Raw genomic sequence first — 15,808 nt, 5'->3', positions numbered from 1 at the left:
AGGTTTCTGTAATTTCCACCTCACTTGCGTCTGTTGATAGTGAAAGGGTAGATTGATCCTGTGTCTGACTCCTCAATGTCACAATTTTCTGTCTGAAGAGAGATTCAAAGGCTTGCTTCTCTGATAGACACAATGCTGTCTTTCTTCTGGAGGACTTGGCCATCAGTCTTTAATTCATAAGCCGTTAAGCACAAACCCCTTGTCTTTGCATTCTAGGTTTGCAACCAGGGAGAGGAATGCTCTCCTCCTCTACAATGGGCGTTTCAATGAGAAGCATGACTTCATTGCCTTGGAGATCATTGAGGAGCAGATCCAGCTCACATTCTCTGCAGGTGAGGTCTCGCTCAAGTCGAGTGTTTCTGCCTGTGATCAGGAGATCCTCTCAAGCCGTTTGGAAATGTTCATTAAGGATTTTATATGGCTGTTTGCTGCCTCATATAGCTGAGTGGCTGATGTTTTACAGTGAGCAACTGATGCCAGGTATTGCAAAGTAGCGGTTTGTAGTGGTTACACTGCTGTCACAGGCAGGAGCTTGTCAACGTATCAGTTATAAAGCCAGAGTTTATGACTACTATAAAAGATTGGCACTAGCCTGAAAGCTGGCCTCTGAGCCAGTGTGTGCTTAAATGAGACTTCATTTTATCACACTGTGATAAATGTCATGTGGTTATGTATTTTTTACACTATGCCATCAGTGAAACTAGGTGTGTGTAAATGTTATCTAAAAAACACATGCAAGCCAAAGCAGGCAAGTGAGAAATGCCTGCCGCTGCGGTTGGTGATGAGCAGTGATGCTGCAGAAATGCACTTTTGTGCATTCTCCTCTTGGAAGAAGCAATAAATGACCATGGATTTAGAAGAACTTAGCTGCCTGCTCATTGCTACGGTAGGCTAGGATACAAGAAAGAGAGGCTTTGGCGTTTGCTTGCTTTCTCACTTGACAAAGCCAGTGTCTTTTGGTGCTTCTGGGAGCAGAGAGAGGGGAAGGCCACCAAGTGAAGCTCAGGGTGGCATGTATCTATGCCACTGTGGCCTTCTCCCAGGGGAGTGTTTTCCTCCAGAAAAGCAGCCCTGGCAGTGGCGAAGCTTTTCTTGACACAAGTGTGATCAGAGCAAACCTTAACCATTCCAGCCTCAGCAGAGCAGTGTTTCCCAAGTTAAAAAAGCTCAAGTTTCATCCAAAACCTCACGCCCAGCTGTCCTAATTGCCATGACACGGGTAGCACGCAGCTGTACAGCATGGTTGAAGCACATTGAAGCCACCAGGAATCGCCTTTTGGGCTTCACCAGACTTGCTGAGGATCTTGGAGTCCCTTTTGATGGAACACTTGCATTCCTGCTTCAGGCCAAGAGCAGCTCTGTTCAGTGGGGAGGCTTTGATGGCTTTACCAAATCTCAGCAGGGCAGACAGCCTCTAGTTGTCACAGGTTAGGGGGATGTTTTCCACTGGGATAGAAACTGGGAAGGTCTGTTGTTGTGTAGGTCAAGTGGGGTTACATGCAGGTCAAGTGAGATGTTTGTACCTCTGTACCAGGCATGTAACTGAGGTAATAATCCTGTTATTTCCCATTATCCATATTAGAGATAATAATGGAGCATGCATGCTCTAGTCAGCTCTTAGTTTATTGCTGTGAAAAGTGAGACACTGCAAGCAATAAAGCAGTAGAAGCAGAGGCAGAGCCCACCTCAGTGTTGCACACTCATCACCAGTGACAGTCACTCAGACCTCATGATAAATCCTAAGTGACCCCATCGATCTACCAGCAATGCTTAAGTGCATATCAAGACCTTTGAGTTGAAGTTATTCGGTTTCATTTCCCTTTATTACCTCAAAGTTGTCTAAATTAGATTTTAAGGCAGACTTTTGAGTGGATTAATGCAATGAAATAACATGCTCTGCTCTGCCTGTCTAAACTTGAATCAAATTGCTTAGAAGGCACCCTGAGGATGAATGAGGAGGAAAAAAAAATAAATTCTGCTTGCACTTATATGCATTTAAATGTGGAAGAACTACTTTAAAATACATGAAACTAAATTTAGATTTGCACTGCTGCACCTGAGAGCAGGTCTGGTCCTGTACGTTACAAATGGTATTTTCTTTGGAAGGAGGATGGCTTATGTTATATAGTTTTAAGTAGCTTTTCATGAACAGTACAAGTTTTGGACACCTGATCTGACTGTTTTACCTGTCGCAGCAACTTTTTCATAGAAAGCAAAGCAAAACAATTGGAGACCAGAGAACTTCGTTTCACAGAAATTTTCACCATAGATTTTTTATCACTAAATGATAAAAAACATTACAGCAAGATGTCAAATATGCTGAGCTGAAATCTGTACTGTTTAAATAACAGAAGTATAGAGAATGGGCGTTAAAGGGTGGTAGGAGACAGGAATAATACTTCACACAGGGTAAAGCATTTGTTGCAGATAGAGATGGACGTACATTTTCAGCTCAGCGATACTCTGAACTTTGTTAGCTTATGGGAGGGAGTTATTTTTCCTGTGGTTTATTATGTAGAATTTTCCAGCTGTTAAAAAAGAATAAAAAAAAAAGGCCAAAACCCAGCAATCCCTCCTCCATGCCATGCCTTTCATGTACTTTCAACACCAATGTTTATTTTGCTGCTACCTCGGAACAGATATGCCTGGTTACTGAGCTACTTCTGCTGACTCAGACCTGGCTTAAAAGCTTCAGTTTAACAATTGCAATGGCAAGGACTTGCTTTCAAATTTAAATACTGAAAGGCTGCCAGTAATTTTATTAATCATTGTAAAATGTTATTGGGACCAAGGTTACTGTGGGGTTTACACTGGAGGGCTTTTGGATTTCACTCTCAACTCTGACTAGGAGTAGGCTTCCCTTCCCTGACAAAATAATCCTGGCACGATACCCATCATGTTAAAAACACCTCAAAGTGCTGCCTTTGGCAGAAATGCAGAAAAATTCATGTACATCTTTTCCTCAGTTGACTGCTTCAGCAATGGCTGTATCTACCTTCTGCATGTGCTACAGCACTCTGCAGAATCACAGTGGAAAATAGCACAATTTACCTGGATGTGCTAGAATCTATTTTTGTATTTGTGCACCAAAATAATTCCATGAATCTGGGGATATTTTCCATTTCACAGGACAAACCCTCAAACACCTCCATGGTGAAGTAAGACAGCTGCATCCTGTGCCTGATGAGGGTCTCTCCGTCTTTAGGTTTAGTGCAGAGTGGAGGTTGCAGTGATGCTCACTTACTTTTTCCCTTCTGCCTGCCCTTGCAGGGGAGACAACCACTACAGTGGCACCATTTGTTCCAGGAGGGGTCAGTGATGGGCAGTGGCACTCGGTCCAGGTGCAGTACTACAATAAGGTAAGACTAATGGTGTCAGAGATAACCTGTTATTTGTAAAGTTATAGAGCCATGGGTTGTGTAGCTCTGACCTGTTGTATGCAGGGGACTTAAGTTTTACTCATCTAACCAGGCACATTGCCACAGCTCTGCATAAGTGGTACTGGTATTGCTCACCTTGCCTGAGATGAAAATTCCCGCTGAGGGCTTTTGAGTTTTGTCTCAGGAAGGCAAAAAAGCCCCCAAACATTAGTATGTCCTATTCAGAAGTACTACCAGGGGAACCTTCAGTACTTGGAACTATTTTAGTTTTCAGGTCTTTAAACCCTCACAAGTGTCAGTGCCTCTCAAACAATGGATTCACTGATTTGGATCTTTTTAAAGAATTGTGCAGAACAGGAGCCTTTAGCATAGTAACTACAAGCCACTGGTGTACAATTTTCTGATGCAAAGCAAAATTCTTCCCTAAAACTGTTGTCTTCTGTAACATGACAAGTTTAGCTCACACAAGCTTCTCTCATTTGGAAGATTTGGATATTACATGGCTGACACTTTAGTGATCAAGGGCTGTCTTACTAAATCAATTTTTTGTCTGCTATATAAAAAGATATGCAGAAGAAGTGCAAAAAGTGCTGTTGCACACAGCCCATGGCACTCAGAGGTGTGCTCAGTGGTCCCCATCCCATTGGTAGGTATCAAGAGCAGGTTCACTTTGAACCAAAGGCAGGGGCTTTCTGTGAGCCAGCCATTTTGTGATGAACCAAAAAGCATGGTGCTGGGGTGTACGGTGTCACTGTTTGCAGATAGATGTCAGAGCCCTTCTGTAACCTATAACAAAAATCAGAAAATCGAGTTAGTTACTGAGAAACGTTGCTTTTAAGTCTGACATGATAGCATTATGGTGGATCACGTAAGAAAATAGAGGAGCATTGTTGGCTGTTAAAAAGGAAACAGGATACTGGTGTAGGAAGCTGAATGGAAGATGAAGGATTAATATAGTCAGCAAGTTCTTTATTTCCCAGCACTGCATCCTTTCATCACAGTTTGTGTGGCAGTTTGAATGGGAGGATTAAAGTTTTCTTTGGACTCCTAGATAGGGTCTTCTAGCCCGAGGATGTTTTACAGAGGAAATTAATTTCTTATTAGTTATTTTGTATTAAAAAATAAATGTTAAAACTTATTAAATAATTAATCTACTTAATATACTTTGTATTATCCAAAGCACAGAGAAATAGAAGCAAAACTTAAGTGTGTCACCATGCATGCGTGTGTGGACATTTTGAGGCTCTTCCTTACAAACTGCAACATGCCATGTTTCCATAGTCTGCTTATTTCTCAGTGAATCACTTTGGTAGGGTTACTGGCACTTGCTGATGCAGTGGCGGGATGTCCGAGCTCTCAAGCTTCTTGGTGGATGCAGGGACAGCCACAGAAGCAGCTTGCTGAAGGGCTGCTGGCCAGATAAGGGGTCCCAGGCAGCCCCAGGACACTCTTTAAAAGGCAAAGAGATCTGACAATGGATGCTAAAATTAAACCCCTGCCTCACTTCCACGGCTTGCTGCTGTTGAAGCAGACCGGTAGGTGTGCCATGTTAGCAAATGGTGTTTTCCTGTCGTTAACACATGCACCCTGTCATCATTTTCTTCTTCTGCCCCAGTTTTGCAAAGGGGAATGAATCGTCCCCACTGCATGGGAGGGAATTCAGGGCAGAGAGGGAAAGCAGAGGGCCCATGCTAGGAAACACCACTGACTTCACAGTGTTTGCCACTCACATGACATAAAAGTGATGAAAAGCAGGGTCACTGTGGAGAGCAGCGCTGCACCCTTTGTGTTAGAGATCAAGGTCACCACCTTCCCCTTAGCAGTATTTATTGAAGAATTGTTAAATTTGGGCAGCTCACAATACTGAGTAAAGGGCATCAGTAGGATATGCTCACCTACATACATTTAGCGTGCTCTCAGGCCTTTGCATTATGTCTGGGAATTGCCTGTGTTGCATCGGCTCTTCGATAGTGAAGGACGGAGCGGGCACTGTGGGGCAGTGGCAGCTGGAGGCAGCTCTGCAGACCTGCCTGCAGGCTGCCTGCCGCACCTTGCAGCAGGGATAAGCCTTCTGGTATTTGTTTGTAGAGCAGTTCCTTGGCTACTTCATGTTTTAACAAAGCTGGAGGTAAAGTTCCTGTGAGGAGGTTGAAAAGACAGAGATAATTTAGGGATTTGAGTTGTGCCAAGATAAATGGGATGTTGTGTCTAAACTTGACGCAGCTAAGACGTGTTTGAATAACAGAGGACCCAAAACTCATGAATTTGCTTAAATTACACACTCATATTATTGTGCAGGTACTGTATCCTTCTGCTGTTTCCAAAATCCTACCACAGTGTCACATCCTCATCCCATCACTACTCAGATGCTGCTCAGCCTTCCTGAGCAGGCAAAGCCTCTCCTGAGCCATCTCCCTCCTCCCTGCATCCAGCTCATGTTTGATCCCCACCTCCAGCCCCCTCTGCACTCCCCTCCCATGTCTCTGCCTCTGGCTTGCTCTGACATTTTGTATCAGCACCCTGTCCCTGGCAACAGGGCCGCAGGGGCTACCTCCACCAGCATCTCTATGGGGCTTCTTGCCCCTTCTTCCATTCTGCTGTTTGCTTGGGGAGCTTCTGGTCTTTGCTCCTTTTTAGACATCTCTTCCTGATGCTGTCCTTGGGAAATGTATAACCCATCATCCCAGATACCTGTAGAGATCCATTCTATTCATTTGTCTATGTCTCATATTAAAAAGTCCTTGAAGAGGTATTTATACCTGCTCTTTGTTATCCCTCACTTGTTTTGAGTTTCATCTGCCTCCAATTGCCTTCTGCTCCACCAACTGGTTTTCTTTATTTAATAAATGTGATCGTTTTTTATTACCCATTCATAAGTCCCTTCCTGTGCCACTTCTGTGCTTCTTTTCAACATCAAAACCCATACAGACATTTTGAACATGTCGTATTCACTCTCCTACAGCTGAGTGCTGCCACGCTGGTCGTCCTGCTACTGGGGTCACTGCCTGTCCTCTTCCCTACCCAACACTGTGTTCTTAGGCAGTGACAGGCTTCTTCAGGCAGGACCCTTTCCTCCTGCTTTAGAAATGTGAGAGATGTTGTGGTGCAGGTTGAAATAAATATCAATTTAGAGGTTTCCTGTTGTGCTCGCAGCAAGTGTCTGGTGTCAGGTACTCTCCTAGGTTCATCCTTCTTTCCCAGTGCCTTTTTTTTAAGCTTCTTTAAAGCATCTTTTTAAAAACTAATCTAGGAACTGTTCAGTTTATTTCCTTCCTTCCACATTTGTACAGCATGTAGGAAGCAAAAAAAGGGTCCAGTCTTCCTTGAGCTTTCAGATAATACAGTAATTCACATAGAGAATATTAGATTTCATCACAGCTGAGGGCAATTTTTGATCTTTCACTTTTGAGGAGAATGACTAACAGGCTTTGATACATAATCTAAGTCACTTCAGTCCAAAGCAAATTCTTGAAGATGAGTTTTCACAGCTCTGAAATCTGTTCCTGCAGTCCAAGTTGATCATGGTGGGATACAAAGAAAGGTTGAGTGGTTTTTGGCACATGCAGCTCTGTGGATGATGTTTGGCTGATCATCACTGGAATTTAGACTCCAGGAATGGATGACTTGAATGCAGGGGCAACTGATGGGAAACTTCTGCAGCAGCTATTTCCTTAATGCGGCATCCTGGTGATGCTGCCACCCTGTGAAAAGTCAGTTTGGTAATAATGAAATAGGCAGTGTAGAAGTGACTCCTGTAAATCACTTGCCATTACAGATGTTTGCTGATGAGGGGGGGAAGGCAGGGAGGAAAGCTACTTGCTGGCTCTGTTAGCTCAAACACATTACCTTCTGGGATCCTGATCTTGCAGCCATTAAAATCAGTGGGAGGTATTAAATTAAAGGTGACCTGCATGTGACCTGCTTTCTCAAGAGGTATATAAGAAATTCACAAGAAATGGGACTTTTTATATTATTTTGGAGAGACGGGTGTGAAAAGGGGGAAGATTTCAGCCTAACAAACAAAAGTGATAGACAACAGCAGGAAGAACTTGCTGCTTGTTCACAGGATAGCTGGCATAAAGGGCAGCAGCGGTGTGAGCTGCCCTCTTTGCCTTGGTAATGTGCTTCCTTTCCACACGATGACAGTTTAGTCAGCCCTGATGGAGTCTGGTCCTTACCCTTTGGTCCTTAGCCTACTGGCATGAGTAACAGGCAGTAGGTTTAGCCATGCTGATACGGATTTGGAATAGGAGCAAAACCACCAGGATTTTTGATGGGAATGATGCTCAGTATCAGTGGTATCACATGGAATATCTGGCATTCGTTGCACACACATGATCATATATGATTATAGGCAGTGCTTGGGACAGGGGATTCTGGTGGGGTTTTTAATTAAGTTAAAACTTCAAGCCACTCTCACAGACTTCTGATGACAGAAATGCAATTTTGTTCAGAATTTGAGATACCCCATCAAATTTATGTTACTGTTTTACCTGACTCATTACCTGAGGCTAGAATTCATCATTTGGCACAAGATAAAAATGTTTTGAGTATGGACATGTTCTTTTAATTATACGGGGCATGTACATGTATATTTATATACTGTATATCTTATGTGTTACTTACACATATATGGCATCAAAGTTGCTTAAGGACGTGACTGTTCTGTAGGCAGAAGCTCCTTCTGGGTCTGTTTAAGGAGACACAGGATAGCTTTACCTAAATGACAGAAAACCGGAGAATAGCAGAGAGAAACGTGCTCTCAAAGAGTGTCTGATGTGGAGCACAGTAGCTCTGGAAGATGGGATAAACAAATCCCTGAATGACTCACAGAATGACTCACAAGAGTAAGGGATGTAAGACCGAGCAGTGGGTGTGCTTGGGATGGACACCTCCATGCTCAGGAGGTGTAAAATGATGGGTGCCTTGGAGGGTGTCTCCACTGTACTGGTCCGTTGAGCCTGCAGGCTCCTAGGATGAGAGTAAGGACAAACGTTACTCTTTTTTCCATAACTGGGATAAGTTTTCCTCTCATATTTGGTAATTGGTAGTAAGCTGCCGCTCATTCACTCCTTCCTTGCATGTCTTTGGACAGAAGAGTGCTGTGGTTGTTGATGCTTGACTCCCTTAGGGGTAGCCCACCCTTTCACAGCAGTTACATTTAGCAGGGACCTGCTGCTTTCCATCCCTGTGCACTTCCCACCCGGCAGAGCCCAGACCTGTATTTGGCCTGAAGACAGCTGCCGGGAAGACAGGCAAATTCTTCAGTTAGAGATAAACTTAAAAGAAATGAGGGGCTGTTAGGGCTGATACTCGGTGTGTTGTGAATTCAAAGCACAGGAGATGCATTGCTCTGAATCAGACTCACATATGCTTTCAAAAGTCTCCTGCCTGTGGTAAATGATGGTTTCTCTTGAGTTAACTGGCCTTCATCTGGGCAAGCTGGAGCTTGAGCATCACCAAAGACTGAGCTAATGCTGTAGAGATTTAGTTCTCAGCCCACTCGCGCACTACATTTTGCCAGTACCTTTCCTTCCCAGGGAGGATCTGTCCCTCATCCATTGGCTGGAAGCTGTTTCCAGGTGCCAGAACACCCTCTGTTTCAGTGCCAAGTCCTGAGCTGTAATTGATGTTCTGTTCCTTGGGTGCATGCTGCATCTCTCCCCTTGTGCTTGCTCAGCCGGCAGGCGAGTGAATGGCAAGGCAGCTTTTTCCCTCTTCCATGGGTTCCTCTGCCAAAGACGATCCTGAGGGTTTATTAACCATGGCCATACAGCTGTGCTGTGGCACCAGCAGAACTTACTGTTTGGAGCCTGCTTCATACTGCGGATCACTAGTAGTGCCCCACAGACTGGCCACTGATGCCAAGAGGTAGCTGTGGGAAAGGAGGAAGAGGGAAATATTTAGAGTTACAGCGTTTGTCTTCCCTAGTAACTGCTACATGTGATGGAGCCCTGCTGTCCTGGGGATGGCTGAACACCTGCCCACCCGTGGGAAGTGGGGAATGAATTCCTAGTTTTGCTTTACTTATAAAACTGTCTTAATCTCAACCCATGGGTTTTCTCACACTCACCCTTCCAGTTCTCATCCCCATCCCACTTTGAGGGGAGTGAGTGAGTGGCTGTGTGGGGCTTAGCTGCTTGCTGGGGTTAAACAATGACACTAAGCAAGAAACAAGCATCAGTCTCATAGGGTAGCTGCAGAGGTGGTGGGGATGAGGAGTGTGTAGTAGTCTCCAGGGCCCACCAGCAGATGTAGAGGGGGCTGTTGCACACCGCAGCAAGGATGGCACAGATTCACTTAGATGCATGATGTGTCTTGCTGAAGCATGCCTTGCTTGTACAGAGCACCTGCTTCAGCTGACCATATAGAAAGCATAAGCTCTTGAGCTCAGTCTTATACAACCCCTGCATTTACTCATACTCTTACATGCGTTATGCCTGCTACTCATTAGTGAAATTATCTTTAGGATTATCTTTACAGCAAATCTCTAGCATTCATCACTGTCTTTGTTTAACTAGAGCCTCTGTTTTGATTCTGGGATCCTGTGTAGCGCAGCTGCCTAACAATGGCCAGGGGCAGATCAGTGCTGAAGGACTTGAGGATGCGTATGCAAACCTGCCCTTTCAGAAACTCAGGTCCACTCCTGTTGTCCCACCCAAGAGCCACTGGGACCAGATTTGACCTAGCCACCAGTCCCTGGGGAGTGACACAGCTGTACCCCCAAAGTCAAGATCTGTAGGGTTGCATGCTGGTGCACTCATGGGCACCTGGAAGCTTGGTGGCCGTTCACATTCCCCTGCTATGGGCAGGCAGGACCTGACTTTAATCCAAATACCTTCCTAAGCACAAGTGGCATGGGCAGTCACAGGCAGTGAGAGCAGTGCTGGTCTGTTTTGGAGAGGTTAATGTAGCACTTTATTTTGAATAGGGTGGGATGAAATACAACAACCTCTGATGGTCTGCTGCAGAGACCATAAGAGGCATGCTGACTATGGCAGACATGCCCTGCACCAGGTGCCTGTGAAGCTAGCTGATAGGTTATCTTGTTTCCTTCTGAAAACACAGACCCTCTTTGATGATCGCAAATTCATCTGTTATGGAAATATGTTAAATATATTCTTTATTCAGGACCAATAATTGATTTCACCACTTTCCCTTGGGGGAGTGGGGAGAAAGGCAAATATCAATGTTTTAGTGAAACTCAGACCTTGACAACTGTGCCAAAAGACACAGATGACACTGGTTACTGCTTTCTCTCCCATAAAGGGAGCTAATTCTTGTTTTAAGTGCTGGGTTCACAGTGCCCCCCCATGACCAACAGGCAAACACAAGCGTCACACAGCAGCTCCACATGGGCTTCCCTGGGCCACCCACTACCACACTGCCCCATTGGCAGGGGCTACCCTTCCAGCATGGAGCCTTGTTTGCTCAGCTCTGGGTCTCCCGTCCAAGCCTGCCAGTGAGGCTGCCAGTGCCGTGGGTAAGTTATGAGGCATATATGCCTGCGGCTGAATAGGGATTGCCAGCTCCTTGGAGAAGAGCCACATAGCTGCACCAGCTAGGCATAACTTCTAGTCATTGGACCCGAGGTGAAAGACTTTGCCCTGACAGTACCCAGGACACGATGCAGTGTCGTTTACTTCTTAATCTCAATGGTCAGGAACAGTGGTGGGCAATTAAACAAGTGTGCCTGGGAGCACCTCGCACACCAGGGCATGGTTGCCTTCAGTTGGAAAAGACAGACCCCAAAAGAAGTCACATCACTGGAGATTCAGTAAGTAATAAAGGCTGGGTATGACTTATGCAAATGTCTATCACTTGTGACATCTGAGCAGATGTAATTGTGATCTGAGGGAGAATTTCTGAAGTTAATCCTCCCGGTGGCTTGCAGACTAATTTGTTAAGGGATTGAGGGAGATTTTCTAAATAAACAATGCAGTTATTGAAGATTATGATAATGCCACTGTTTATCAAATGTGGGCCCCACCACAGTTTGGGTTTTGCTGGCTCAGATTGACTTGCTGTGATTACAGCATCTGTGATCAACACCGGCCTGCTCTAGTATGGCTTGGCATCGTCTGGTAAAGAAAAATGCAGAACATTAATTGTACTGTTAAGCAAATATTTGGGGGGGCAGGGTACTGTAAATACTGAACATGTCATTCAGTTAGGAACAACCTACTTCTCTGAGCATATTTTTCCAGGAAGTATAATTTTGTGAGTCTGCATTTCCAAACCAAGGTGCGTACTATTGCTAAGAAATGCCAATACAGCTTTTAAAAGCCCTCTCAAGTGGGCAAAGAAGAACATGTGTTAAAATTTAGTGCTTCCTCTTAAAAAAACTAGCATATTCTTACTTAAGATTTAATCATATTTCTAATTGTATCATTTCTTTATCACTTGTCTCATTGTGAACATATAGCAGGGTTGCAGAGATCAGTGGCGGCACAGCAAGGAGGAGGCAGCGGACAGTGCTAACTTCCAGCTGAGCACTGGTGTTATACTTCACCAGATCATCAATTTGTGCTGGATGTCTTTCCTTCTATGGCATTTTCGTGGGATCAAAAATTCCGCCATAGCTTAAGCAGAGAAAAGCTTGCAGGACACCAAAAACACAATGAGTGTGACCGCACTCAATTCATTCCTCTAGTTTTGAGAAGGACTTATCTGTGGTTACCTGTGTAATTGCAGGGCCTCTTCTTCACAGAGCAAGTTGCTGGGGTCTCTTCAGTTAGATGAGGAAAAAAATCACTTTTCAAGTGAAAAAGTCACTTTCTGTGCTAGTACAACTAATATTTGTAACAAACATCTAGAGGGATGTGCATGTTTCATTTACTTTTCAACTCAAGGTATCAATGAGTTTTTGCTTATTGTTAGTATTGTTAGCCAGATGCTGGCTATGATAGTTCTTTCACAACTTTCTTACAAGAACAAGAGTTAGTCTATCAGCAGGATATAGTGCTTTCTGGTGGGCAGGCTTGTGAAGCATACAGTAGGCAGTGCTGGAGGCACATGTACAGTATGAGGGTATGAGGAATTTGTAGATGTGCGTTTGTATTAATCTGTCCTATTTACTTTTGGAGCAAGTGGGCATGGCCATTTAAAAAACCTATCAATTAAAATTACAAGCAGATAAAGGAAGGGGAAGAAATTAGGCTTTCCATTGCTGAATGCATGCCAACCCTGTACATTCAAACTGTTGTTCCAGTCAAACACATAAAACATGTTCCTCATGTCATGATGTAAAACATGTCATTTCCTACGTGGTCAGAACTCAGTTTTTATAATGCCACGAAAAAAGGTAATCTCTGCAAAAATAGTTTGGTTTATGAGTCATTTCCTGGCATTCTGGCTGAAGATTCAGAAACTCCTGTCCTTGCTGAGGCCAAACTCATTTTTTCACAGAGATCCAGAGCATCATGAAGGAAGTTCCGAGTCTAGGTAAGACCACAGACTTGGTACATAACAAAATGAAGCTTGACAGGTTCTGATTAGAAATCCTAGAATCACAGAATGGTTTGGGTTGGAAGGGACTTTAAAGATCATCTGTTTCCAACCCTCCTGCCATGGACAATCTTCCCACAGTTCTGATAGTCGCTCTGTCCTTTTAAATCATTACATCAAGCCAGTATTTCCCTTTCTAAAGGAAAAATTCAGCTTGGGTGCAAGCATTGCTATTGAAGCAGGACTCACTGGCTGATGTTCTATGGCTGTATAAGACCAAGATTGATTAGATGATGATTCACTTCCATCCATAAAATATGGCATGATCCTGTGAAAACCCATCCTGAGCTCCAGCCTGCGGTATTGCAGGTAGGAAGCCGAGACCCAGGAGGACAAGCGAAGTTTTGCTGCACATTTGCCCTGCTTTTAGGCTCTTCCACAGCACCTACCACACCCTGAGCGGGACTTTGGTCTGGCCTGTGGCAACCATTTACATTCCTGACATCTCCTGAGAAGCACTGAAGGGCTGCCTGGCTAATATTTACTTTCTCTTGGTCCTCTCAAATGTGGTTGCAGAGCCTTTGCAGGTGTTCGGGGTGGGGGGAAGCTGATCTGCTGTTGCAGAACAGGTGAGCTTGGACTTTAAAAGCCCCTCCCTGTAACTGCACTGATTCTTATTCATCCTGCATTAGTAGTCATTGTTTTTGTTGATTTTGGGGGGTTTCTTTCTGGTAGAGGGTAAGTGCGAAGTGATTGATATCTGGGAAAGGAAATCAGGATTTGGCGGCAGAGCGACATTCCATTGTCTTGACACAAAATAACAAATAACTCGCCTCTAAATCTGTGTCTCGGGAAATGAAAGTGTAAAGCAGTGAAAGTCATTTGGGGGTCACTGAGATGCGAAGTGTGACCTGCTCCTCAGCTCTCCATGATAGCTTTGAGAGGTCTCTCCGGCGGCTGGGGAGGAAGAGGGCGAGCTCATACCCAGTGCCTGCATCTTTCTCTCCTACAACCTGCTTTTGGAAGTGGTGTTCTCACAGTTTGCAAACACCATCTGAAAACGTTCCTTGTTGTGGCAGTGATTTTATAACCAAATGCAAACAGTAACTTTTCAGAAACCATCCACAGGTTTTTTGCTCTCTAAGTGGCAGTAGGGACCATGTCATGCAAAGCCAACCCAAGCCCCTGCTCTTCTGCGAGGCTCATCCTAAGAAATGCTGTTTACTCCTCTCACTCCTCCCAAGTTTTAAAAGGCTTGATTTGTGTGCCCAGTTACAGCACTGCCCACCCCACACAGGAGCTGGGTTCATTCAAGCCATCTAGTACCATCTAATACCATCACACCACAAAACTCCTCAGAGGTTTACTCTCCAGAATGGTGATTTTCAGCTCCTCCTGAAGGCCAAGGAGATGCAAGGGACCTCCATGAGAGCTGGCTGAGTCTGAATGGCCCTTGGCTCACCACAAGGCCTGAGGACGGTGCTTGAAGGCTGTGCTGTGCAGCCCAGCCTGGTGCAAAGCCAGCAGAGTCAACGAAATGGCACCTCAGGAATTTGGTGCGAGTTCTTTGAAGTGCGCTGTTATCTCCATTTAATCACTCAGTAAATCTACAGTAGCTGCCTGATTTGCAGTAACTTTTCAGGTATTTTGCATCTGTCTCTGTAGTGAGGGGAAGCAGCAGTTTGCAGTTACCTGGCCATGGAGAGGTCTGTGTGTACCAGGAGACCCTTGCAAAGATCCAGTGTGGGATTCTTGGATTTATAGACATATCTGTGTCCCCATCAGCCACACTGAGCAGCAGTTTGCTTGGCAAGGTATCACCAGGGATGAGTTCAAGGAGGAGTTAGTTGCTGTGAGTGTCACATTCTGCTATTTCTAGGTATTCCTTGGAGTCTGTCAGCAATGACATTTGCATCCTGGATTACAAGCTTACAAAATTTATATAAAGCCAAAAATATTTGAGAGTGTGGTTCTTTGGTATGTAGATATGGACAAGTGGCAAAGGGAGAAGGGTTTGATGAACTAGGAGAGGAGAGCATGCTCTTTTAGCATCCCTCATGTTTCCCAGTCTCCGAAGATGCTGGAAGAACATCCTTGTTGGTGAAAGGCAGGGAGGCAGCAAAACAGAGAAAAAAAAAAGGGTTTGGAGAGCAGGGGGAAGGTGCTACAGCCACAGGAGCTTATCAAAGGGGAGGAGTGGGCTGCACAGTATGGAAGAGAGGGGCTGCAGCAACAGAGCACCGTGAGTGGTGTCTCCCATGCAGAAAGTTGAATGTTGTCTTGGGGAGTGGGCATGGTCTCTTGACAGCCAAAACAGGTCCTTCTTGCTGAGTCACTGATTCAGCATCAAAGAGCTGAGAAGCACCTGGGAATACGAATTTGAGGATAAAATTTCCATTTGCAAGCAGGGAAAACCGTTCTTCCCATGAGCACTCCACAGCCTTTGACAGAATTAGTCAAATCCAAGAATATACCCTTTGCAGGAGTGGGATGATATTTGTGAAGGTACTGGCCATACTCTGTGGAGGGAAGGAGCAAGTCTGGATGCTGTGTATGTGTAACAGCTTTACCTTGTCCCCATGGTGGGACAGGAGGGCTGCTTCCCTCTCTGCCCTGCCACTGAAAGAGCAGCAGCAATTCAGGCCATGCTGTTCATGCGTGACAGGTCTCATAGCTGTGCCTTAAGCCTCCTGCTTTGAATATCAAAGTTTAGCCTCTGGATGTGCCCGTGAAGGAGATAACAGATCAGGGTAGTAAAACTTGCTTGACTTTGTAGCCCAGCCTTGCTCCTGACAATCCGTGTTTCAGGGAGTTTGTCTAGGAAAAGGAACTGGTCTGGTGGCTTTTCAGGATTTGCATTTTTGACTCACTGATGGGAAGCCTTTTAGTTTTCCTTTTCACTGTCACAGGCTCTCATGTTTCTCTACACACTCGAGCCAAGTTTGTGTAAAGAAATGCCATTAAAATATCTGGGGAATAAA

General features: G+C 44.8%; 1 protein-coding gene and 1 long non-coding RNA gene across 7 annotated transcripts in view; both read left to right on the top strand.

The window, feature by feature from the left end:
* Nucleotides 1–15,808, top strand: part of LOC133276571 (uncharacterized) — a 787,535-nt gene that overhangs the window by 509,340 nt on the left and 262,387 nt on the right. The window lies entirely within an intron of this gene.
* The window catches only part of CELSR1 (cadherin EGF LAG seven-pass G-type receptor 1), a 165,583-nt gene that overhangs the window by 94,644 nt on the left and 55,131 nt on the right, over nucleotides 1–15,808 (top strand). For all 6 annotated transcript variants that reach the window (XM_061467484.1, XM_061467483.1, XM_061467480.1 and 3 more), the window contains exons 4-5: nucleotides 217–332; nucleotides 3,271–3,359. In XM_061467484.1, coding sequence (XP_061323468.1) covers nucleotides 217–332; nucleotides 3,271–3,359 — 205 coding nt within the window. The remainder of the gene's footprint in view (nucleotides 1–216; nucleotides 333–3,270; nucleotides 3,360–15,808) is intronic.

The sequence above is a fragment of the Pezoporus flaviventris genome, unplaced genomic scaffold, assembly GCF_033815535.1.
Source record: "Pezoporus flaviventris isolate CSIRO_AGI_PZ_B2104156 unplaced genomic scaffold, CSIRO_AGI_Pfla_v1 ptg000045l, whole genome shotgun sequence".
Classification (NCBI taxonomy): Eukaryota; Metazoa; Chordata; class Aves; order Psittaciformes; family Psittacidae; genus Pezoporus; species Pezoporus flaviventris.
Note: the sequence above shows the minus strand (reverse complement) of the source record. Positions and strands in the feature narration are given on the sequence as shown.